This window comes from Staurois parvus, unplaced genomic scaffold (assembly GCF_062004578.1).
Source record: "Staurois parvus isolate SC_StPar_1 unplaced genomic scaffold, SC_StPar_1.0 ptg000234l, whole genome shotgun sequence".
Taxonomy (NCBI): Eukaryota; Metazoa; Chordata; class Amphibia; order Anura; family Ranidae; genus Staurois; species Staurois parvus.
The window spans coordinates 4940799-4965410 of record NW_028318030.1 but is presented as its reverse complement, the minus strand read 5'-3'; the positions used below and the strand labels follow the sequence as shown (position 1 = coordinate 4965410).

The following is a 24612-nucleotide window of genomic DNA, read 5'->3' as shown; positions in this document are numbered from 1 at the left end:
AGTTGCCGCCATATAGAGATGCCATTAACCATTAGTTTAAAGAGCCTGTTAGGAGCATAGCACCTATTCATCTCAATTGTTATATCTTGCAGTCATTTGATTTATACCAGGGATAAAGTTATGCCAGCCCACTAACTATAAAAAAAAAGAAAGGAAGAGAGCAGACATAGTGTCCGCAAATTGGAAGCTGTTGTAAGGAAACAATAGGGAAAGCTGAAAAATGCATAAGAATATTTCTGATTGATAGCTTTTTGGACAGTCAACTTTGCTGCCTTTTTTCTCATTATTGTCAGATTTTTTTTATCATCAAATGTATTTGTGGTTGAGATTTGATTTTGTTGATCACTTTTAGCTGCTGTGCCATCTAACATTTTTCTTCTGCTGCTGTAAGCCTTCCCTTTTAACAAATTGGCTTTTTCAGAGTGGAGGTATTCTGTTTTTTCTCTATTTGGGAAGCAAAATTTCCCTTAAAAACTAGATTTTTGTTTCAGGGGGTATTATTTGGGGGGGGGGGTATTTGTTTTGGGAGGTATATTTTTATTTTATGTTCAATGAGACTGCTAGTTTTTTTTTCTGCAAGGGTTCCCTTAAAAAAGTGGGCTTTTGGTGCCAAGGTGGTATTTTGAGGTTACTTCTTTGGGGCAGTGGGCATGGACAGCTCAGTTAGATCTCTGAAAACAGATAGGTATGTATATTTTTATTGCAAAAAAAGACATTGCATGTCTCTTCTGTGATAAATACCCTGGCAGCTCCCAGGTTTTAGAAAAATGCCTTCAGTTCCGTGTTAAATATAAATTTTGAAAACCTGCAGAAATGTTAACCTCTTGCTGTCCATGTAATCCATATGTGGGGTGGCAAAGAGTGTGGGCTTTAACAGCCACACACTGTACATCTGCCTCCATGGATGGCATAAATTTCTGTGCTGACAGCATGCTCATTGTGCACTCCCAGTACAGTGACTGAGCTGTCAAAGACAGTTCCCGGTTTCTAGTAATGATCGGGGAGCTGGTGGGACAGTGGTCATGTGAGCAGTCAGACCTTCCCACCTACAGGAAAATTTAGCTCAGTTAAAGGGATGTCGGGGTTAAGTGGGAAGGGTTTAAGGTGGTTCTAATGTCTATTTTTTTTACCTTAATGCATTCCGTGCATAAGGTAAAAAACTAATTACTATCTTTCTTTTCCTCTCCCCTCCATCGCTAAACACTTACTTGACTCCATTCACTGCTCCACTGCTGTCCAAACTACAGCACCATTCTTCTCACTTCCTAGACCCACAAGAGAAACAGAGCAGCTGGAGCCATAGGGTTTTGCTGCTGACAGTTTAACTCCTGTGAGGAGGAAGCAGGGGAATACTTTTCCTACGCTGTGTGTGTTTATAGACGCACACAGCCTGGCTCAGGACTCTGCACACATGGATGCCCCCATAGTACATGGCTTGCTAAGGAGGAACCCGGAGGAAAGAGGAAGAGACAGTGCTAGTGCAGGACTGCCAAAATTGAGGTAAGGAACTGTTCTGTGCAACGTCATAAGTATAACCTTTTTATTTCAAGAATAAAAAAAATTTTATTATCACTTTTGGTTTATGATGAAAGTACACATTTCTACTTTCCTGATCACAACACAGATGTGTGATGCATGAATAGTTTGGAGATAGTTTCCTGGCATTATATCAGTAATGAGGCAGCTGTGATCAGTATATCCTGAGAAAAGCTTAAAGGCTCAGACTGCATGTGTTGTCAAAGTAAAAGGTAGAATATAGTTCACATTGTTATATGTAAACATACAACTAATTTATAGTGTGATGAGTTTCTGAGCTGTAAGGTCCATGGTATGGCAGATGTAACATCCAACTTTCTTCATATTCTCATCTCTTGTGTTTTCTTTATGCATAGCTCTCATAGCTTGTTAGTTCCTCTAACCGTTGTAACATCATCAAGCGGAGTGCATTGTACCTATGGAAGAGAAATATCCTGTGAGTGTTTTTAGACGGTAACTTCACATTATGCGTCAATTACATTAACCACCATCAATGTTAAAAACAGTTTTACCTAGTAAAAACATTTACTTACTTTGAGCAAATAAATACAACATGGATAAAATAAATAATAACCCTTAGTTGGGTTGTCCATCAACAGTCGTAGAACAGCCAATGCTGCTCTCAACTTCAAGTACCCCTTGCAATAGTCAGCCTGCTTTTGTTTTGTGAGTCTCCATTAGCCTGAGCTGCTATTATGCCCAAAGAGAAGTTACAAATTGTTGGAAACCTTCTAAGCAAGCAACTGTTACAAAAAGCAAAAACAATATTCTGTCAGGAGAATGTAACTCTCATGTTCCATGGCAACAGCTGGTCTCATTCCAGCATCCTGCTTTTGATTGAGCTGCACGCTCCCTATCTGACTGTCCACCTGCAGGGTGATTAATGCAGACACAGCCTCTGGGTAAAGACCAAACCTGTTTTAGGCCTGTTAAGCCCCTAATGTCATGCTTGTGTTTGCAACATGTGCTTCAAGCTTCCTGTTTCCCGTACCCTGACCTTAGCCTTCATCTGATCCCCAGCCTGCCAGCTAGTTTGAATTTCCTTGGTATAAAACTTGGATTGGACTTTGGAATACTCTCTGAACTCTGCCTGCCTTTTCACAACAGATTTCACACTGACTACTCTCTGAAAGTTGCCTGCCATGAACTTGGACTGCCACTGGACTACTCTGCCTGTCTGACAATCGCAAGTTCCTGTTGACTGTGCTTAGGTCATGCCTGCCCTGATGTGGTAGCCAGGCACTATAGCATTGTGTATTAGACCTGAGGGCAACCGAGTACCGGTGGGCCTGCTCTCCTTATGGGAAAGGGGGCTGCTATAGGTAAAGAACACAAAGTCAGCTATAGTGCTTGACCACCAACACTAAAGATAGGAGTGCTTCATGGGACAACTGTGGCTTGAAAGACAATATTGCAGCAAAATCATGGTTTTTCATCTTTTAATAGAATATATTTTTTTTGGCTGGAATTCTGCTTTACAGTTGAATGCCAGGCATATATACAATATACAAATTAATGCATTTACTGAATGTAATGATTAATACATCTTTAAAGTGTATTTAATAAACTTTTCTTCTATTCAAAAGATTTTTATTCAGGTTTTCAAAGTACACATATAAAATTCAGGTAAAGCAGGACATGTAAAGCTGAGCATTGACTATGAACAGCAAGCTGAGACTTCTCAGGCTAGTCCTGATAAATGTATAGTACAGCTGAAAATTATGAGATAAAAAGTACTATGCCCATGCCAATAACATGGTGTCCTTTATAAATGAGTTTAAAAAACAAGAAGGAAGGACTAAGAGGTAAGTAGCTGGGTAAGGAGGAATGAGGTGAGTGAAGGGGGGGGGCTCCATATGTTGTAGTAGGATCGCCACTAGTAGCAACACAATCCTGGCGCACATCTTTATTGGTCAACAATGTGGAATCAAAGTTAGTGGAGAGACATCTATTCAGGGCTGCCAAATTTCAGCAGATTTAAAGACACTGTCACGCAGGGTGGCATCAATCTTGCCATGAATCATGTCTGCTTAGCAGCTGTTGTAATTTGTAAAAGAAGCTTAAATTGAGCAGTATAATGTCTGGGGGGCATGGATTAAGCATCACTATAGCAGGGTCCAGAGCAATAGATCTGCCCAGCACTGTGCAGAGAAGAATAGAAATTTGATCCAAAACCTGTGAGCTATAGGGTACGTCCAGCAGACACGTAGGTGCTTTTCCAGGTCCCAAAAAGCACTATGTACCAGCAGGAAAGGACCTTGAATGAGGCCTCCAGTGTGGCAACATTCACAGAGTAGGTTTTAGTGGCCAACCATATAGCATTTAAATCTTCTGATTCAAAAGGAACACCAAGGTGTGACTCCCACTTGTTAACAGAACGGAGGTCCTTAGAATAGCATGGAGAGCATTGTGTGGCATAGGGTGGAGATCTGTTTGTGAATGTGTGGGTCTTTCTCACAGAGATGTTCAAACGTGGTAAGCTGATCCATGAATAAGTGGAAGAGCTAGTTAGAACGAATTGCTTAATTTGAAAGTTACAAAAAAGCTTTGTTGGCAACAAAATTACTTGTGGGTCACAATAGACATTAAGTCTTTGTATTCTTGTATCCCCTCTGTTTTTCGTCTGTACTTTATACAGACAAAGATTTGTTCCCTGTCTTAAGGAATGGGTGCAAATTCTCTAGCCACTGGTCCCCAACCCTTGGCAATATGGCAATATGACGGCAATATGGCAATATGACGGAGCCATCCGGGAGGCAGCGGACTCCGGAGGGGCCCTCGCGACCCTGCGGCCCCATAGAAGCACCCAGGGAGGGGTGCTGGGCCATTCTCGATCCAATCCCGGAGCTCCGGGATTTACACCCTACGGCGGCCTACGAAGCCGCGGCCTCAATTTTTGCCACTGCCGAACCGGAACGCCGATCATCGGCTCGGATCGCCGCTGCTCCGCCCCCCGGCCCCTGCTGACTTACCTGCTCCGGAGGTTGACTCCCAGTGGCCCCTGGCCCTCTCCATTGGCCCAGGGGCCACTCCAGGCCACCCAGCACCCTGCAACAGCCAGCACCCAGTACCCAGCCTCGGCCCAGGGGCCACTCCAGGCCACTCAGCACCCTGCAGCAGCCAGCACCCATTGGCCCAGGGGCCACTCCAGGCCACCCTGCACCCAGCAAACAGGATTACCGGTAACAGCCAGCACCCAACAACCAGCACCCAGCAACAGGGCGAGCTTTGAAGGCCTCCCCTACAGCGCCCAACCCGGTCGCCAGCATGCGGCCTACAGCGCCCAATCAGGCCGCCCACCGGTCTCCTGCCGCCCTAATAACAACAGAGGGACCAGAAGCGAGCCTGCTTCCACGCCGTCGAACTCAGCAGACGACCTCAGCCTGGCGAGGCCTACCATTGCCTGCCCCGGCGCAACCCTGCCCTGACCCAAAGCCCATCCAATGACCCCCGGAAATACTTCCACTGCGGACGTCCACCCCGCACCTCCTCAAGCCAAACTCAACTCTACCCATCCCAATCCGAGAACTCGTCACAGAAAGGTACAACGCCACTGCACGACGACTATCTACAGCCAAGCGCCCTGAGAGTCTTTCACCTCACTTGTCTGCCACTTCGTTTACCTCTCTAAAATGCCACCTGTACTCCTCCTCCTCATACTCTTCTCCTCCGTCCCCAAAATATCTTCTCTCCACCCCCGCTGCTCCCAAACAACTATACATTACGCCCTCACTGCTTCCATCTCCCCTCTACGGCTGTCACCACCTCCTCCTGTTACTCCACTCTCCCACTGACCAGAACGCCACCAATGGTAGAATCACATGCTCTTGCAGATCCCCCTCCCATGCCACCTTTCTTACCCTTCTCCTCCTCCTAACCGCGGGGGACATCTCCCCGAAACCTCGGTCCTCCTCCACCTCACTCACCCACAAGGCACCCATCTACTTCCACGAACTGCCGCAACCCCCTCAACCTAATACCGGTCCCCCTGCTCTCCAAAACCACTCTCTGTTTTTGTGTGCACTCCTAAACGCCCATTCGGTTTGCAACAAACGTACCGCCATCCACGACCTCTTTGTCTCCCGCTCCCTCAACCTCCTGGCGATCACCGAAATCTGGATCCAAACCACCGACTCTACCTCCCCTGCAGCACTCTCCTATGGAGGTCTCACCTGGACCCACTCACCCAGACCCAGCGGTCGGAAAGGTGGTGGGGATGGTATGCTCCTGTCACCACAGAGCACCTTCCAAGTCCTCCCAAACCCTCCCTCTCTATCCTTCTCCTCCTTTGAGGCCCACTGCATCCGACTATTCTCTCCAATCCCCCTGAGAATTGCAGTAATCTATCGTCCCCCTGGACCCGTATCCCGCTTCCTTGACGACTTCTCTGCCTGGTTACCCTCCTTTCTCTCCTCTGAGCAATAGCCCGGCCACGTCCCAACTCCTCCACCTAACCTCCTCTTTTGCACTCGCACAGTGCGTACAGTCCTCCATCCACTCCGACGGGAACACCCTGGACCTTGTTTTCTCTCATCTCTGCACCCCCCACAACCTCACAAACACCCCTTTTCCCCTCTATGACCACAACCTCATCACCTTCTCCGTCTCCTCGTCCTCTTACACCTACCCCCCCAAACGTCAAACCATCACCAGCCGAAACCTCCGCAACCTGAACCCTGCCCCCTTCCCCTCTGCACCTGACCAACTCTACGACAGTATCCTTCCCCTGTCCTGCCCTGACCTGGCCACTACTGTTTATAACAACTCACTGTCATCTGCTCTTGACTCCTTAGCACTCCTAACCACACGAAACATTAGACCCCGACCGCTTCAACCCTGGCAGAATGACCATACCAAAAACCTCAAGCGACGCAGTTGCGCGCTAGAGCGACTATGGCGCAAAACCAGATCCCAGCAAGCGTTCACCCGATATAAATCCGCCTTCCTCACCTACACTTCCTCCCTCCATACTGCCAAGCAAGCCTACTTTGTAACCCTCATCAATACCCTCTCCTCCAGCCCTTGCCGGCTCTTTTCCACCTTCAACTCCCTGCTCTCTCCGCCCCCACCTCCACTTAGTACCTCACTCACCGCCCACGAGATTGCTAACCACTTCCAAAGCAAGATTGACGCAATTCGCAGGGACATCACCACTGCTCAGACTTCTGCCCCAACTAGCATCCTGCACACGAAAACCCCCTCAACACTCCTCTCCTTCGACCTCACCACTGTCCAGACCTCCACCCCGCCCAACATTCCTCACGCTAAAACCCCCTCAACACTCCACTCCTTCGACCCCGTTACCACCGAAGAGGTCACTAAGGTCTTCTCTGAAGACCACCTGCCCCCTTGACCCTGTCCCCACACAACTCCTACGATCACCCTCCTCCTCCATCCTACGCTCCCTCACTCACATCTTTAATCTCACCCTCTCTACTAACACATTCCCCTCCCCTCTGAAGCACGCGCACATCACTCCCATACTTAAAAAACCCTCCCTGGATCCCACCGACCCAAACAACCTCAGACCCATCTCCCTGCTGTCATTTTTACCAAACTCCTTGAGCGCTTAGCCAATAATCGCCTAAGCTCCCACCTCACCGACAACAAGCTCCTTGATCCCCTACAATCTGGCTTCCGTCCCCTACACTCCACCGAAACTGCCCTACTCAAACTCACCAACGACATGCTAACCGCCAAAGCCAATGGCCACTACTCAGTGCTACTACTCCTCGACCTCTCTGCGGCTTTCGACGCGGTCGACCACCCCCTCCTCCTCAAAAGACTATACTCTTTTGGCCTCAGAGACTCTGCTCTCTCCTGGCTCTCTTCCTATCTATCACAATGCTCCTTCAGCATTACCTATAATGCTGCCACCTCCCCCTCACTCCCCCTCTCTGTTGGGGTCCCGCAAGGTTCTGTCCTCGGGCCTCTTCTCTTCTCCATCTACACCTCCTCCCTTGGCCAACTGATACACTCCCACGGCTTCAACTACCATCTCTATGCCGATGACACTCAAATCTATCTCTCTACCCCTCGCCTCACCCCTTCAGTCTCCGCCCAAATCACTAGCCTTCTGAACGACATATTAGACTGGATGTCACGCCACTTCCTCAAATTAAACCTTGCCAAAACCGAGCTCCTAGTTTTCCCCCCAGCCCATGCCCCCGACCTCTCCATCACGACCAACAACGCCACCATCAGCACCACCCCACAAGCCAGAGTACTAGATGTCATTCTAGACTCCAACCTGTCTTTCCAGCCCAGATCCAATCACTGACAAATTCATGTAGACTCCACCTCCGCAACATCTCCAAAATACGCACGTTCCTAACTCCAGAAACTACAAAGCAACTCATTCACTCCCTTATCATATCACGACTTGACTACTGTAACTCCCTCCTCACCGGCCTACCCCAACACAGGCTATCCCCGCTTCAGTCTATCAAAATACTAATGTTGACATACAAAGCTGTTCATAACAATGCCCCAAACGACATCAACGGCCTGATATCCATCTACCACCCAAAACGCACTCTCCGCTCCTCACAAGACCTCCTACTCTCCAGTTCCCTGGTCTCCTCCTCCCATGCCCATCTCCAGGACTTCTCCAGGGCTTCCCCCATCCCCTGGAACTCACTACCCCAATCCATCAGACTGTCACCTACCCTCCTCACCTTCAGGCGCACCCTGAAAACCCATCTCTTCAGAGAAGCCTACCCTGCCCTCACCTAACTGCTGATCACCTCCGCTTTCCCCACCACTCCACCCCCACCGCTATTTCCTCCTGTACTACTCTCCCCTCCCTCCTAGATTGTAAACTCCAAGGAGCAGGGCACTCGAACCCCTCATGTATCTTATTGTATTGTTACTGTATTGTCTCATGTTTTGTCTCCCATTGTAATGTACAGCGCTGAGCAAACCGTTGGCGCTATATAAATACTGTGTAATAATAATGTTGTTCCTGAGCCTGTTCATGCTCAACATCATAGACACTCTTGGCTCATATTGCTGTGGTCTGAGTGCCTGTCACTAATGTGATAAAAGTGTACATCTTACGCTGGAGTCACTAATGCAGAACACTCCATTCAACATTACATCAATTGTGGGTCCAGGAAATGTTGTCTGTCTTGTAGAGTGTACCTTATGTACACTCCAATATGTTGGTTGTACTGTTAGACCCATTAGAACAAGAATAATGGAACACTACAAAGTTTCTTTGAATCCAAATGCTAGAAACATATCTGACGCTTCCAAACATTTCAAAGACACACACAGGTAATATGAGTTAATTCTCTTTTTGTGAAGTGGAGCGTGTATTTAATTTACCAAGAGGGGTGGATATCCATTACAAGCTCCTTGAAAAGTAAGTTTGGTGGATTTTCACACTTCACACTAGAACCCCACTGGGTCTTAACCAAAGATGGAACATGGACCTGTTCCTGAAGTGATCTTTGCTGTTTGTTTTTGTTGTTTCATTTTCCTTTTACCAGTCTACCTTTTGGATAGATTTTCTCATTACTTATCTTTCAGTGTGGTTTGATCTATTGACATGCATGTCCATATATGATTTTTGACATTGTGGAGATGTACCTGCAACCATTCTGTGTGTTACAGTTTGCCATGAATAAACTGAAGCATGTCCATACATGTTAACGCATGGTTTCTGTCTGTTATAGTTAGCTATGAGCACACAGATGCATGTCCATATATTTCAATGCACATATTTATTTATATGTTTATATGCTCTTATATATGGGGTATTGTTTAGTCACATTTATGAACTGATATATCAGATTCCAATTACGCATTGGCTCCCTTGTTTTACTCACTTAACATTTTTTTATTAACTTATACAGTGCTCAGCATAAATGAATACAACCCAACAGATTTGTCAGAAAACCTTTCCTTGCAGAATTAACATTTTCTATGGGACGCTATACTACAAAATACTCCCACAAATGCAGGCCATTGATTGCAAACAAGATTTGTTAATTTGAACACACAAAAAAAGTATTTTTCCTAACAAATTCATGCAAGACCATTTTACAAAAATTAATACATGAAAGTCTTAGGAGCAAAGCTACATTTTAGGCAACAAATTCCTAATTAACAAGAATTCAACTACAGGTGAGTCTAATTATTCATTAAAAAGGTGTCCAGCAGACAGTTGATAATAAATGGGAGTTACTTAAAGAAAACCCCTTCCCATTTAATTGCTGTCAGCAATGGCACTACATGAAAGAGAAATGCCACAAGGCCTGAGAAAGAAAATATTTTACATAATACTGTAGCAAAAGTGATACAAATATGTAACGAAGATGTAAGTGCAACCATCTCACAGAGATGTCCAGGTCATCAATGGAAGTTAACACCTCAACAGGAGTGTCTTCTGAGAAGGGTTGAAGAAAATCGCCATGCAAGTTAACTGCAGTTATCTAAAGAAGTAGAAAGCCAAACTGGGGTGACACTGCGTACATTGCAGAGGAATAGCATGCATAGGCTTTGTTTACGAAGGATGCCTCTCCTAAAGCCTATGCAAAAAAAAGCCTGCTTAGAATTTGCCGGGGCCCATGCTGAAAAAGAAGACTACTGGGACTGTTTTTGGAACTGATGGCTTAAAAAATGTATGGTGTCACAAAGGTGAGGAGTACAAAGAAAAATTCACGGTGCCTACAGTGAAACATGGTGGTGGCAGTGTCCTTCTGTGGGGCTGCATGAGTGCTGCTGGTGTTGGGGAGCTGCATTTCATTGATGGTATCATAACATCACAGATTTACTGCTCTATATTGAAAGAGAAGATGCTACCATCACTCCGTGCACTTGGTTGTCGTGCACTTTTCCAACATGACAATGATCCAAAACACATCTAAGGCCACTGTTACATTTCTGAAGAAGAACAGGGTGAAAGCGATTCAGTGGCCAAGCATGTCTCCTGATCTGAACCAAATCGAAGACCTATGTATGGGGAATCCTGAAGAGACAAGTTGAGCATCACTCTCAATCCAGCATTCAGGCTGTAAAAGAGGTTGTTCTTGAAGAATGGAAAAAGATACATGTTGCAATATGTCTCCAACTTGTTCAGTCTACGTCTAGAAGACTTGGTGCTGTTCTTACAAATCATGGAGGTCATACAAAATACTAGATGTAGTAGTTTTTATTGTGGGGTGTATTCATTTTCATTCATTCAACTAATTTGAGTAAAACTGAAGATTTTTTAATCGAAGTTATAATATTAAACTTACTTGCATGTAATGAGCTAAACAAATGTTCTATAAATCTCAGTTTTGTCAAAAATGTGGAAATTGTTCTTGTGTTCATTGAGATATTTATTAAAATCTTACTTTTCAAAAGGGGTTTACTCATTTATACTGAGCACTGTATATGTGTCGATTTTAATTTTTTTGATGTCTTGTATTTTTCCGCTTTGGTTTTAATTGCACACACCTGGGTCTTGTTTGCATGTGGTGGGAGGGTTGTTTATCAGGGGCATGCTTTGTTCAGAGCTGACATGCTATAATTAACCCCTTTCGGGAAATGCTGGGAGGCAGGCATTCCGATCATGTGACTGCTGTGATCACAAATATGCATCAGGAGCTTATCATGATAGTTTAATTACTGTGCTGGGAGTGCGCAGTGAGCACACTCAGCATAGTAAACTGTTTACCTGTAGACGCATTAATGCGGTCATTTGGCGTTAAAGTCCAGCCGCTGAGAGGTCAAATATATGCGTGTCGCCGGAAAGGAAGTGGTTAAGGCCTTACAGCTGAAACATGTAAGTGTACTTATGTTGTAATCACCTTTAAGAAAAATAAATATAAACACAACTGGATGTTACGGTGTCTCTGGCTGTACCCTATTTTGCACCTCTTCATCTCCATTACATAGGGGGTTGGATGATTAGTAGCTCACAGAAGGATAAGATAAAATGGTTTGTGATTTCAGTTTGGCTTGCAGGAAGTGACGTGGATGCGGCATTCCTGGCAAGATTAACAGGCAATTCTACACTTGCCAAAAATGCTCTTAACCTGACAAATGAAAATTAAAACAGCCACCACATCTAAGGACTGGTAAGCAGAAATGTATTACATTTTTGTTCTTGGCTTTAAATATGCTTTACACCTTTCAACTGGTTCCTGGAGTCCCTTTAAATGGATCTTAACACAAGGAGGTGGAGTCCCAATCTTCCTGATTGCTGTGATTGGCTCACACAGTGGTCATATGATCAGGAACCCTTTCTGCTAGCTCAGGATCACAGGGATTGAGAGCTGACAGTTTGGTCAGTATGCTAGGAATTACATGCTCTCACGGCACAACCTCAGAGCCCAGGTCATATGTGTGGCAGCTGGGTGTTAAACCTACAGAATAAACCAGGCTACACATGTCTGCAGAGCAAAACAAGGAGGCTGATTTACTAAAGGCACTGAGAATCGTCACACAAATAAATTATGTGAACATTCAGTTCAATTATCCAATCACATAAAAAAAAATAATTCATCTGCACATAATTGCATAATTGAAGTATTTATGCACATCATTTATTGTGTGAAGATTCACAACTCCTTTAGTAAATCAGCCCAACAGTGTTTGGGTAGCCATGAAAATAAAAGAAGAAAAGTGCGTTTTGATGTGCCATGTTAAAATACAAATGTATGAGCGAGGCCTTACACTGTTTTGTTGTAGTGCACACCTTGCAACTTCTTTGACACTAAATTAATAAAGGATAAGTTCCCCTTTTGTATCATGTTACTGTTGCTGCAGCCCCTGATCCCTCATTGTGACAGCGAGCAGATGCGTTCACACACACACACAAAAAAAAAAAAAAAAAAGCTGTGTGGGGCTCCGTGCACCCAGCTGCATCATTCATTCACAGATTTCTCTGAACATGATAACTACAGGTACTGACACCCACTGCAACTGTCGGCTTATAGGTCTCTGTGAACGACCACAGCCCTGTTGAGTGTTGTGGTACCATAGTTCAGTGATGTTCCCTGACGTTGTGTAACTGCCTGCACGTATGAGCAGACAGCTTACACTGACAGTCTGCCAATACCTTGCATTGCTTTAACCACTTGCCTACTGGGCACTTATACCCCCTTCCTGCCCAGACCAATTTTGAGCTTTCAGCACTGTCATACTTTGACTGACAATTACTCGTGCAGCATTGTACCCATTTGAAATTTTTGTCCTTTTTTCACACAAATAGAGCTTTCTTTTGGTGGTATTTAATCAGAACTGGGTTTTTTATTTTTTGCTCTATAAATGAAAAAAAAACCCACATTTTTCTTTGTTTCTGTTGTAAAATTTGCAAATAAGTAGTTTTTCTTCATAGGTTTTAAAATTTATACTGCTACTGCAAAATGTATACTGCTACATTTCTTTGGTAAAAATAACCTAAGGCCTGTCATACATGGTTCGAAATTCGACCAATTTTTCATCTGAAAATCGGAACTAAGAATAATCGGCCAATTTTTGCTCTGTTAGTGGGTCAATGGCACCAGCCAATTTTCGTGGTTCCTCCCCTTTTTGATGATCGGGCATGTTGGAAAATATGTGAAAAACGACCGATTTTCGACTAAATGATGGTCAAATCGTACGTTTTTCTGAAAAGAATATGCGCATTAGCCGTGACCTGGAAGGAACAGAAGTTCCGCTTGTTATATGGGGTGAACTTTATGACTTGATCAGCTGATTTTCGAAATCATTGATGGCACCATCGGATTACCGAGCGAACAACGTTTTTAATTTTTAGACGAAATTTGAACCTGCATTAATCTGTCTATATTATTTTGTCTGTGTGAAAGTTAGGGCTCGTTCACACTAGGCTGTTTTGCCAACGCTTGCCAAACGCCCCTATAGCGTTTGGCAAGCGTTGGTCCGGCGTTTGCGGAGCATTATTAACGCTCGGCAAACGCTCCGCAAACGCCGCATGCGCGGTTTAGCGGCGGTTGCTAGGCGTTTGCCGAGCGTTAATAACGCCCCACAAATGCCTATAATGCATTTGAGTGGTGTTACCGCTCCGCAAACGCCCCGCAACCACGTCGCAACCGCACACGCCGGCCGGGCGTTTGCGGAGCGGCACCATAGACGAGAATAGGAGGCTTCAAAGCCTCCTGACTCGTCCAGAGGCGTCCGTTTTGCCGCGACGCAACGCGATGCAAACGCTCCTGTTAGAACAGCACCATGTGCTGTAATGTGCAGAATTGGCAGAGGCGTTTGGGAAGCGGTAAAAACGCTTACCAAACGCCTCTCTGCCGCCTGCACACAAGGCTAGTGTGAACGTAGCCTTATAGAGTCTACAAGCTATGGTACCAATCACTAAAAACTGATTACACCTGTATTTCTTAACCACTTGCCCTCCTGAGGATTTACTCTCTTTCCTGACCAGGCCATTTTTTGCTGTTCGGCACTGCGCTATTTTCACTGGTAATTGCGTGGTCATGCAATGCTGTACCCAAACGAAATTTATGTCCTTTTTTTCACACAAATAGAGCTCAAATAGACCAAAAATTTTGAAAAAAAAACAAACTATATTTTTCACTTTTGGTTATAAAATATATCCAAAAAACTCAAAGTTAGTCATAAATTTAGGCTAAAATGTATTCTGCTACATGTGGTTGGTAAAAAAAATCTCAGTACATGTATATTAATTGGTTTTTGTGACAGTTATAGAGTCTACAAACTATGGTATATATACTGGAATTTCCGTAGCTTTTACTTTCTGACTGTCTATCACATTTCTTGAGGTGCTAAAATGCCAGGGCAGTACAAACCCCCCCTCCCCAAATTAACCCTTTTTGGAAAGTAGACACCCCAAGGATTTTGCAGAGAGGCATGTTGAATCCATGGAACATTTTATTTTTTGCCATAAATTTTTTGAATATGAAATTTTGTCACTTTAATATGTTGCTCATGCATGCCATGGGTATATGTGGAATAACACCCCAAAGCACATTCTTCTACTTCTCCCAAGTATGGGGATACCACACGTGAGAGACTTTTTGGCAGCCTAGCTACATACAAGCCCCCAAAATCCAATGACCACCTCCAGGCTTTCAAAGGGCATATTTCCTCATATGACTTCTACACTAAAATGCCAGGATAGTACAAACCCCCCCCCCCCCAATGACCCCTTTTTAGAAAGTAGACATTGCAAGGAATTTGATAGGAGGCATGGTGAATATTTTACAGATATCATTTTTGTCATAGGGTTTTGAAAAAGAAAAAAAGAAAAAATAATTTTTTTGTTTTCTTTTTCCATTTTCCAAAAACATGTGGCAACAAATTAGATCTGCAAAATCCTCACCATTCCTCTTAGCAAATACCTTGGAGTGACTACTTTCCAAAAAGGGGTCACTTGGAAGGGTTGCTTCTACTATCCTGGCATTTCAGGGCCATTATTAGAAGCTTATGCCACACATCACCTGCTTTTGAAGACCAAGCCTTTTCTGACACTTTTTGTTCACATGAAAAAACTTTTTTTTTGCTAAAAAATTACTTTGAAACCCCAAACATTATATTTTGTTTTTAATAGCAGAGGCCCTAGAGAATAAAACGGTGGATGTTGAAATTTTTTACGTCACACAGTATTTGCGCAGCGATTTTTCAAATGCAAATCTCACCAAGATATAACTTCAATGGGCTTTGTCATATATTCTTTTTTGAGAAATCTGGGGTCTATCAGACTGTAGATATCTCCTCTGCCCTTACATTATCTAATCAAACCAAGATCAGTGTGATCAGATGCTTTCCCAATTTACAAATGGCGCTTTTTATATCCTGCGAAAATGAAGTGATGAAATGCTTGTATCTTCCGATTTCTTAGACTATAGAGATGATTGGAGTCTCTGACCAGCTCTATGGTCAGCCAGTGGGAACTGCCGGATGCATTCTCGGATTCCCCTGTGGGACAAGAGAGCCCAAGAAAACTGTGGAAGGCAGCGGGGGGGGGGGGGGGAGCTAATTGGTCACTAGGATTGTCTTTACAAGAAAGCCGACCACCAGCTGAAAAAAAAAATGATACCAGGATGATGCAGGCATCATCCTGGTATAACCACTCAAAATCCAGCAACGTACCAGTACATTGCTAGTCCATGCTGGGCATATATGTAACAGCAGAGTACATGGGCATACGATGAATAGGCTCTGTGGATCAACATGACCGCAAGTCATTCTTTTCTCTAATGCCCATGTTGAGGGTTAGGACCAATAGTGTTTTAAATTCAGAAACCGTGATAGGTTTCCATGCAAATTGTCTGGCAACAGCTGAATTTTGGTGGGCGATGATGTATTATTGTGCATATAAATTGCCTTGGCCCACAATCAATTGATACAAATCTTCCATGAAAAACAGCGGAGGGGCTAAATGCTAGTGCTGGCAGCAAACGGGGACGATCCTGCTAACTCTGCGCTTTTGTGGACACTATACAAAGGAGGCACTAGTATAGTTCTGTTCATGATCAATATATTGATCCAAACAAACACTAAACTAGTAATGGTGGTGACCAGCAACCTATAGTGTGAGTGCGATAGTGTGCGGGCAATCTAATGCTAGCTGACCCTGGCTGGGAGGGATGCTTACTGTCCCTGATGATATTTGATGTCGCTAGTGGCAGGAATACAGTGATCAGTAAAAATTCTATATACTGACACTGTACTAATGGCACTGACTGGGTGACTGGTTGATCAAAGGCTTAATAGAGGCGATCAAAAGGTTAAATGTGCTAATCTAACGCATGCGTGTAAAATCTAGTGGTGCTTTTACTGGGTGCCGTGTTCTCTCTTCTCTCCTTGGAACGACGGGTCGGGGCAGTGGGGGGCGCAGGTGCGTTCACACCCCAAAATAGGAAGTGACACAAGATTACATCGCTTTGCCAAGAGCTGCTGCTCACCTACAAAAAGTGGGTTGGCAAGTAGTTAAAAAAAAAAAGTAAAAAAAAAAAAATTCTCAATATGGTATTACATTATTATTTTTTGTTTTAATACTTATCAGAATAGTACAATATTACCCATATTAACATTGTACTACTGTGTGTGGGGGTGTGGTCAGGGATTTTTTTTTTTTTACACTTTGCTTTGCAGGAGAAATAAAGATCATTTCTCCTGCAATGCAAAGTTTGTTGTCAGAACCTAACTCATTCATGAACTGTCATGAATGAGTTAAGTTTTGACAGCTCAGTATAGTGATCTGTGATTGGCTGGAGCTGGTCACAAGGTACAGGGTGCTGTGATTGGCCCCATGTATCATGTGACAGCTGTGGGTCAATTACAGCTCACTAGGAAGAGAAGCAGAGCTGTTATGAATGACACTGATTCATAACAGCTTGCTTGCATAGTGATCACATGATCACTAGGTCCCGTTCACTGGGATCTTCATTCCGCTGAGGCCGCTTGACACAGCAGTCACGGGGGTACAGCCAGAGCGGCTTTGCCTGTAGCTGCCGCCCAGCCACAGTACATTGCGGGCAGGTGGGCGGGAAGTGGTTAAGACACTAACAAGCCAGGACAAATACAAATACCCCCAAATGACCCCTTTTTGGAAAGTAGACAGTCTAAGGTATTTAGTAAGAGGCATAGTGAGCTTTTTGAAGTTGTAATTTCTTCCCACAATTCTATTCAAAACTAATTTTTTTTGGCCATTGTCATAGTAACAGGTTCTCTCACATGACATATGCATACTTGCAACTATTTATTTATTTCAGGTACTTATATAGCGCTGTCAATTCACACAGCACTTTACATATATATTGTACATTCACATCAGTCCCTAACCCTCAAGGGGTGTACAATCTAAGGTCCCTAACTTACATTCATACATACACATACTAGGGACAATTTAGACAGGATCCAATGAACCTACCAGCATGTCTTTGGAGTGTGGGAGGAAATCGGAGTACCTGGAGGAAACCCACGCAGGCACAGGGAGAACATGCAAACTCCAGGCAGGTGGAGCCGTGGCTGGGATTCAAACCAGCGACCCTGGTACTACCTGGCAGAAGTGATAACCCCCAAAAACACATTCTGCTACTCTTCCTAAGTATGGGGATACCACGTGAGACTTTTTCACAGCCTAGCCACTGTCAGGACTGGAGCTGTGGAACGGACAGGCAGGCCTAATGGCAGGGTCACACACCAACTGACGACAACCACCACCCACAGACCGGATTCCCTCAGGGCGCGACGTCTAAGTCCCAGGCTGCCCTTCACCAGGGCCTCTGATGGTGGGGATGGACTTGACGCAGCCAGGGACCAGTTCGCGGCCCCCGAGACACCCCAGCTGCGGTAATGGCCGCCGCCAATGGCGTATAGTTGTTAGGAACCAGAGGACAATAGCGTAGTCGGGCAGGCCAGGTCGATAACAACGGGACAGAGTACAGAACGGTAGACAAGAATAACAGGTCACAAGCCGGGTTCAGCAACGGGAGGACAGATAAAGGGATAATGCAGAGAATAGTCTAGTCAAAAGCCGAGTCAGTTTCCAGGAGAGCCACGAGAGTATAAACAGAGCTTGTTGCAACATGAACATACAAGACACGAATGCAAAGGGCACGTGCGGACAACAGGCTTATGTGTGATCAACCCCACCCCTCTGGGGGATGGACCGCAGAGGCCTGAAGGCATAAAAGACTCCCACCATGCTCTGCAGAAATCCAAGATGGATGCTAGCACATGGGGCAGCATAACCTCTGGGAAAAGGTAGGACAGCCACATAGAGAGGCCCAACATGCAAGGAGCACTGTCAGGTGTCCTAGGGGTATAAATTTCCTGAGCAACTATTACAATTTTGAAGGCCCTGGAGCATCAGGACAATGGAACTACCCACAAAATTACCCCATTTTGAGAACACCCCAACCTATATTCTATGAGGCATAATGAGTCTTTTGAACATGCCATTTTCTTCCACAAGTTTTCGGAAAATGTGGAAAGAAAATTATTTATTTATTTATTTTTTTATACAGAGTCCATATACAAGATATTTCCAACACAGCACGTACATACCAACAATTACACCCCAAAATACATTCTGCTACTCCTCCTAAGTATGAGGATACCACATGTGTGAGACTTTTCCACAGCCTGGCCACAGAGAGCCCCAACATCCACGTAGCACCTTTAGGCATTCTAGGAGCAAAAATGACATCTTATTTCCTGACAACCTATCACATTTTTGAAGGCCCAGTAGAAACGCCCACAAAATTACTCCATTTTGGAAAGCACACACATTTTCTGTGAGGCATAATGAGTCTTTTGAACATGTCATTTTTTTCCACAAGTTTTCAGAAAATGTGGAAAGAAAATGAAAATGTAATTTTTTAACACAAAGTTGTCAATCTATAAGATATTTCTAAGCAACAGCATGGACATACCAGGAATTAAATCACGAATATGCATACTGCTACTCCTCCTGATTATGGGGATACCACATGTGTAAGACATTTTCAATGCCTGAACAGATTATGTGCCCAACATTGCAACAGATGTAATACACAAATAAACAAACACTGTATAGGAAACAATGTAAACAAAAGATTGCCCATGGTTTGAGGAGAGCACATTGGTCCGGGTCAGTACAGGCAGCCGGCTAACATGCAGGCAGGAACAAGGTCCATAAAAAAGTCCTGGGTTAGTACAGGCAGCAGGCAGAGATATGGTCAACACAGATAAAGTATTGGTTAAGGCAGCAGGCAAGAACATGGTCCATAAAATGTCTTGGGTCATTACATGAAGCAGGCAGAGATATGGTCAGCGCAGCCAAAGTATTTGTCCAGGAAGCAGGCAGGAACATGGTCCATAAAATTTCCTGGGCCATTGCAGGTAGCAGGCAGAGATATGGTCAGCACAGCTAAGTATTGGTCCAGGCAGCAGGCAGGAACATCAGGCTTAGGGCCTCGGTCAGGTACGAGCAGGGCACAGGGGTAGAAGCTTCGTCCGACCCAATCTTTTCGAATCTTCCGGACCCAGACTAACAGACACTGTTCCGGGGATTATGAAACCCAGTTGTTTTTCTCTACGCAGAACTCAACTCTGAACCCCCTCACATATGTGAGACCCCTGTGTTATCTTGAATCCCACGACTACAGTAGCAGGGCAAAAGATCAATCCAAGTGGCAGGCAAAAAACATGGTCGATTAACAGGCCAAAGTCAGTCCAGCAAGAAGGCATAAACATGATGGCCGACATGTGCACTGCTGATGGGCACTGATGGCCAACGGGGGCACCGCTGATGGGCACTGATGGGCGACAGGTGCACCGCTGATGGGCACTGATGGCCGATAGGGGCACTGCTGATGGGCACTGATGGACGACAGGTGCACTGTCGATGGGCACTGATGGCTAATATGTGCACCGCTGATGGGCACTGATGGCCGACAGGAGCACCGCTGATGGGCACTGATGGCCGACAGGAGCACCGTTGATGGGCACTGATGGCCGACAGGGGCACCGTTGATGGGCACTGATGGCCGACGTGCACCACTGATGGGCGACAGGTGCACCGCTGAAGGGCACTGATGGCCGACAGGGGCACCGCTGATGGGCACTGATGGCCGACAGGGGCACCGCTGATGGGCACTAATGGCCGACAGGGGCACCGCTGATGGGCACTAATGGCCGACAGGGGCACCGCTGATGGGCACTAATGGCCGACAGGGGCACCGCTGATGGGCACTGATGGGCGACAGGTGCACTGTTGATAAGCACTGATGGCAAATATGTGCACCGCTGATGGGCACTGATGGCCAACAGGAACACCGCTGATGGGCACTGATGGCCAACAGGGGCACCGCTGATGGGCACTGATGGCCGACAGGGGCACCATTGATGGGCACTGATGGCCGACGTGCACCGCTGATGGGCACTGATGGCCGACAGGGGCACCGCTGATGGGCACTGATGGCCGACAGGGGCACCGCTGATGGGCACTGATGGCCCACAGGGGCACCTTTGATGGACACTGATGGCCGACAGGGGCACCACTGATGGGCACTGATGGGCGACAGGGGCACCACTGATGGGCACTGATGGGCGACAGGGGCACCACTGATGGGCACTGATGGGCGACAGGTGCACTGTTGATGGGCACTGATGGCAAATATGTGCACCGCTGATAGGCACTGATGGCCAACAGGAACACCGCTGATGGGCACTGATGGCCAACAGGAACACGGCTGATGGGCACTGATGGGCGACAGGTGCACCGCTGATGGGCACTGATGGCCGACAGGGGCACCGCTGATGGGCACTGATGGCCGACAGGGGCACCATTGATGGGCACTGATGGTCGACATGCACCGCTGATGGGCACTGATGGCCGACAGGGGCACCGCTGATGGGCACTGATGGCCGACAGGGGCACCGCTGATGGGCAATGATGGCCGACAGGTGCACCGTTGATGGGCACTGATGGCCAACAGGAGCACCGCTGATGGGCACTGATGGCCAACAGGAGCACCGCTGATGGGCACTGATGGCCGACAGGGGCACCACTGATGGGCACTGATGGGCGACAGGGGCACCACTGATGGGCACTGATGGGCGACAGGTGCACTGTTGATGTGCACTGATGGCCAATATGTGCACCGCTGATGGACACTGATGGCCGACAGGAGCACTGCTGATGGGCACTGATGGGCGACATGTGCACCGCTAATGGGCACTGATGGCCGCCAGGGGCACCGCTGATGGGCACTGATGGGCGACAGGTGCACCTTTGATGGGCACTGATGGGCAACAGGTGCACCGTTGATGGGCACTGATGGCCGACAGGGGCACCGCTGATGGGCACTGATGGCCGACAGGGGCACCGCTGATGGGCACTGTTTGCCGACAGGGGCACCGCTGATGGGCACTGATGGGTGACGGTGCACTGTTGATGGACACTGATGGCCAATATGTGCACCGTTGATGGGCACTGATGGGCGACAGGAACACCGCTGATGGGCACTGATGGGCAACAGCTGCACCGCTGATGGGCACTGATGGCCTACAGGGGCACCGCTGATGGGCACTGATGGCCTACAGGGGCACCGCTGATGGGCACTGATGGGCAACAGGTGCACCGCTGATGGGCACTGATGGCCGACAGGTGCACCGCTGATGGGCACTGATGGCCGACAGGTGCACCGCTGATGGGCACTGATGGCCGACAGGTGCACCGCTGATGGGCACTGATAAGCGACAGGTGCACTGCTGATGGGCATCACTTATGGCAGCCACTGTGACGGGCATGATGGCTATGTTTGTGTACTGTGTACAGAACAGTAACTCACTGTTAGAAGATTCCTCTCCTTGCACAAGATCTGTGAACCTGGTAACAGCGAGTTACCGCTCTGTGTTTACATTTGTGATCAGCTGTGATTGGACACAGCCTATCACATGGTAAAGAGCTGTGGCTGATTGCTCTTTACCTCGATCGAGATGGGCTGTGTCTAAGGGACACAGTTCACTAGCAATCGGCGTGCATACATGGCTAGAGTGGAAGGACGTCATATAACATCTTCCCAGAATGAGAGAGCTCCTGTTGGTCCGTCATTTGTCTATACGGCGAGCGAGAGGCGGTTAACATACATTACTTACTCCACTGCGTTGTGTAGCCATTCATTTTCAAAGGTACCACAACACACTAAGGCAAAGCACCACTATGTTCTGTATTACACTTCATTGGAAATATGGTTCATGTCTGTCTTTTGATAGTTTGGTGCATTGGCAGCCCATCTATTTGAATGTGCTGGCTTAAGCAACACATGATAATGTGCACAGAAACTACTTAATGCAATGTACTAGGATACCAGGGTGTGAATGGTCTGAATAGTTTTATGTTCCATTTTGACATGACTACAATAAAAAAAATATACAGCGGGTAAAATGAGTATTGAACGTGTCACCTTTTTTGTAAGTAAATATATTTCTAAAGGTGCTATTGACATGACATTTTCACCATATGTCGGTGACAATCCATTCAATCCATACATAAAAAAAAAACAAATTGAATAAGTTCAGAAATGAAGTCATGTGTAATAAAATTGAATGGTTCAGGGAAAAAGTATTGAATACATGAAGAAAGGGAGGTGCAAAAAGGCATGGAATGTCAATACACCAGCTGAAATCTATCAGTAATTAGAAAGCAATTCTGCCGCTTGTCAGTGCAAATCAATATCAACTGGTGATGGGTAAAAGTAAAGAGCTCTCTCAACACCTTTACAACCTTATTATTGCAACACATACTGATGGCATTGGTTACAGAAGGATTTCTAAACTTCTGAACATTCCAGTAATCCAGAAGTAGAAACAACATTATTTATTTCACAACAAACCAGCCACGACCAGGTGCTTCTTGCAAGACAGGAGTGAAAATAATTATCAGAAGAGTCGTCCAAGAGCCAAGGACCACTTGTGGAGAACTTCAGAAAGACCTAAAGGTACAATTGTTTAAAAGAAAACAGTAAGAAATGCATTCAATTGCCACGGTCTGTATGCAAAACTCCATTGCTGAAGAAAAGCATGCTGAAGCTCGTTTAAAGTTTACTGTATAATATTTAGACAAGCCTGGGAAATACTGGGAGAATTTAGTCTGGTCAGATAAGACCAAAATTGAACTGTTTGGATGGCATAATACACACCATGTTTGGAGGTCAAATGGCACTGCACATCACCTCAAACACACCATAACAACAGTGAAATTTGGAGGTGGGAACATCATGGTGTGGGGCAGTTTTTCAGCACAGTACGGTCAAATGTCATATCGTTGAAGGAAGGATGAATGGAAAAATGTACCAAGACATTCTTGGTAAAAAATCTACTGCCATCTACCAGGATATTGAAACAAGGGTAACATTAAACAAAGTTGGACATTTCAGCAAGACAATAAACCCAAACACAAAACCCAGGAAACTCTCAGTTGGTTACAAAGAAAGAAAATAAAGCTGCTAGAATGGCCCAGCCAATCACCTGACTCAAGCCAGGTGATTGGCTGGGCCATTCTAGCAGCTTTATTTTCTTTCTATGAACTTCTTTCCATATACAGTCAGGTCCATAAATATTGGGACATCGACACAATTCTAACATTTTTGGCTCTATACACCACCACAATGGATTTGAAATGAAATGAACAAGATGTGCTTTAACTGTAGACTGTCTGCTTTAATTTGAGGGTATTTACATCCAAATCAGGTGAACGGTGTAGGAATTACAACAGTTTACATATGTGCCTCCCACTTTTTAAGGGACCAAAAGTAATGGGACAATTGGCTTCTCAGCTATTCCATGGCCAGGTGTGTGTTATTCCCTCATTATCCCAATTACAATGAGCAGATAAAAGGTCCAGAGTTCATTTCAAGTGTGCTATTTGCATTTGGAATCTGTTGCTGTCAACTCTCAAGATGAGATCCAAAGAGCTGTCACTATCAGTGAAGCAAGCCATCATTAGGCTGAAAAAACAAAACAAACCCATCAGAGAGATAGCAAAAACATTAGGCGTGGCCAAAACAACTGTTTGGAACATTCTTAAAAAGAAGGAACGCACCTGTGAGCTCAGCAACACCAAAAGACCCGGAAGAACACGGAAAACAACTGTGGTGGATGACCGAAGAATTCTTTTCCTGGTGAAGAAAACACCCTTCACAACAGTTGGCCAGATCAAGAACACTCTCCAGGAGGTAGGTGTATGTGTGTCAAAGTCAGCTATCAAGAGAAGACTTCACCAGAGTGAATACAGAGGGTTTACCACAAGATGTAAACCATTGGTGAGCCTCAAAAACAGGAAGGCCAGATTAGAGTTTGCCAAACGACATCTAAAAAAGCCTTCACAGTTCTGGAACAACATCCTATGGACAGATGAGACCAAGATCAACTTGTACCAGAGTGATGGGAAGAGAAGAGTATGGAGAAGGAAAGGAACTGCTCATGATCCTAAGCATACCACCTCATCAGTGAAGCATGGTGGTGGTAGTGTCATGGCGTGGGCATGTATGGCTGGCAATGGAACTGGTTCTCTTGTATTTATTGATGATGTGACTGCTGACAGAAGCAGCAGGATGCATTCTGAAGTGTTTCGGGCAATACAGTTGCAAGAAAAAGTAT

General features: G+C 45.6%; 1 protein-coding gene across 4 annotated transcripts in view; it reads right to left on the bottom strand.

Annotated features, from left to right (window-relative positions):
* Window positions 1-1526: 1526 nt before the first annotated feature.
* RASSF4 (Ras association domain family member 4) overlaps window positions 1527-24612 on the bottom strand; it is a 418821-nt gene continuing 395735 nt past the window's right edge. For all 4 annotated transcript variants that reach the window (XM_089680018.1, XM_089680016.1, XM_089680020.1 and 1 more), the window contains one exon: window positions 1527-1952. In XM_089680018.1, coding sequence (XP_089536144.1) covers window positions 1883-1952 — 70 coding nt within the window. In that variant the 3' untranslated portion in view covers window positions 1527-1882. The remainder of the gene's footprint in view (window positions 1953-24612) is intronic.